General features: G+C 65.9%; 1 protein-coding gene across 1 annotated transcript in view; it reads right to left on the reverse strand.

Annotated features, from left to right (window-relative positions):
• CCDC130 (coiled-coil domain containing 130) overlaps positions 1–1,015 on the reverse strand; it is a 2,987-nt gene extending 1,972 nt beyond the window's left edge. Inside the window, exons 1-5 of the mRNA XM_017729509.1 lie at positions 912–1,015; positions 773–828; positions 609–669; positions 387–529; positions 5–178 (exon numbers count right to left, since the gene is read on the reverse strand). Coding sequence (XP_017584998.1) covers positions 5–178; positions 387–529; positions 609–669; positions 773–821 — 427 coding nt within the window. The 5' untranslated portion in view covers positions 822–828; positions 912–1,015. The remainder of the gene's footprint in view (positions 1–4; positions 179–386; positions 530–608; positions 670–772; positions 829–911) is intronic.
• Between the last annotated feature and the right edge of the window lie 7 nt (positions 1,016–1,022).

Raw genomic sequence — 1,022 nt, forward strand, 5'->3', positions numbered from 1 at the left:
CTGCCCCGAAGCCCCCCCCGGAGGCGCCTGTTGAGGCCAAAATCGTCCTTCCAGGCGTCCTGAGCTTCCTGCAGCCGCGTCAGGGTGGGGGTGGCGCGCTCCAGGACCCCCCGGTCTGTCACCCCGTGCTCCAGCCGGAACATGGGATCCATGGCCAAGCGCTCCCGCTGCTCTGGGGCTGTGGGGACGCCATTACCGCGGCTCACTGGGGGCACTGGCAGGGACTGGGGGCACTGGGAGGGACTGGGCAGGACCAGGGCGCTGTCCCTGCATCCCAGCGCTCATCCTTGTGCCAGGCCCGACTGGGAGCCACTGGGAGTGACTGGAATCACCAGGACAGGGGTCCATGGGACTGACTGGAGGCACTGGGCCATACTGGGACTCACTGGTGGGCAGGACCTGGGCGCTGTCCCCGGGGTCCCAGCGCTCCTCCTTGCGCCGGGCCCCGCTGACGATGACATAGTCGCAGTTCCCGGGATCCGTTTGCAGCTCGATGTAGTTGACGCACAGGTGACACTTCATCCGGAACCTGGGGGGTGCACACGGGTCAGGGGGTCCCCGGGGGGTCCCCGGGTGTCCCCGCAGGTGAGGGAGGGGCTGTGGCTCACCTGTACACAGGGGTGGTGTAGTAGGTCCCCACCTTCTTCTTCTCTGCGTTATACCTGACACCTGTGGGGGGATGGGGGGGTCAAATCACCCCCCCCCCGCAGATGTGGGGACCCTTTGGGACCTCCCAAAACTCCCCAATCCCCAGAACAGGGGTGCAACTCACCCATCCCGATGTGGTTCTGGCAGCCGTCACACCAGATATTAAAGGGCATCTCGAACCTGGGGGGTCAGGCAGGGTTTGGGGGTGTCAGTGCTGCCCCCGGGATGTGACAAGGGACGTTTTGGGGTGTCCCCCCCCTCACCTGATGACAAGGATGCCCTGGGAGAGTTTCCGGGCGCGCTCCCGCAGGGGGTGGCTGTGGTGGTACTTGTTGAGGGAGCCATGCTGGGGGGGAAAAGGAGGATCAGGGAGG

Source organism: Corvus brachyrhynchos, unplaced genomic scaffold, assembly GCF_000691975.1.
Source record: "Corvus brachyrhynchos isolate BGI_N302 unplaced genomic scaffold, ASM69197v1 scaffold721, whole genome shotgun sequence".
Lineage (NCBI taxonomy): Eukaryota > Metazoa > Chordata > Aves > Passeriformes > Corvidae > Corvus > Corvus brachyrhynchos.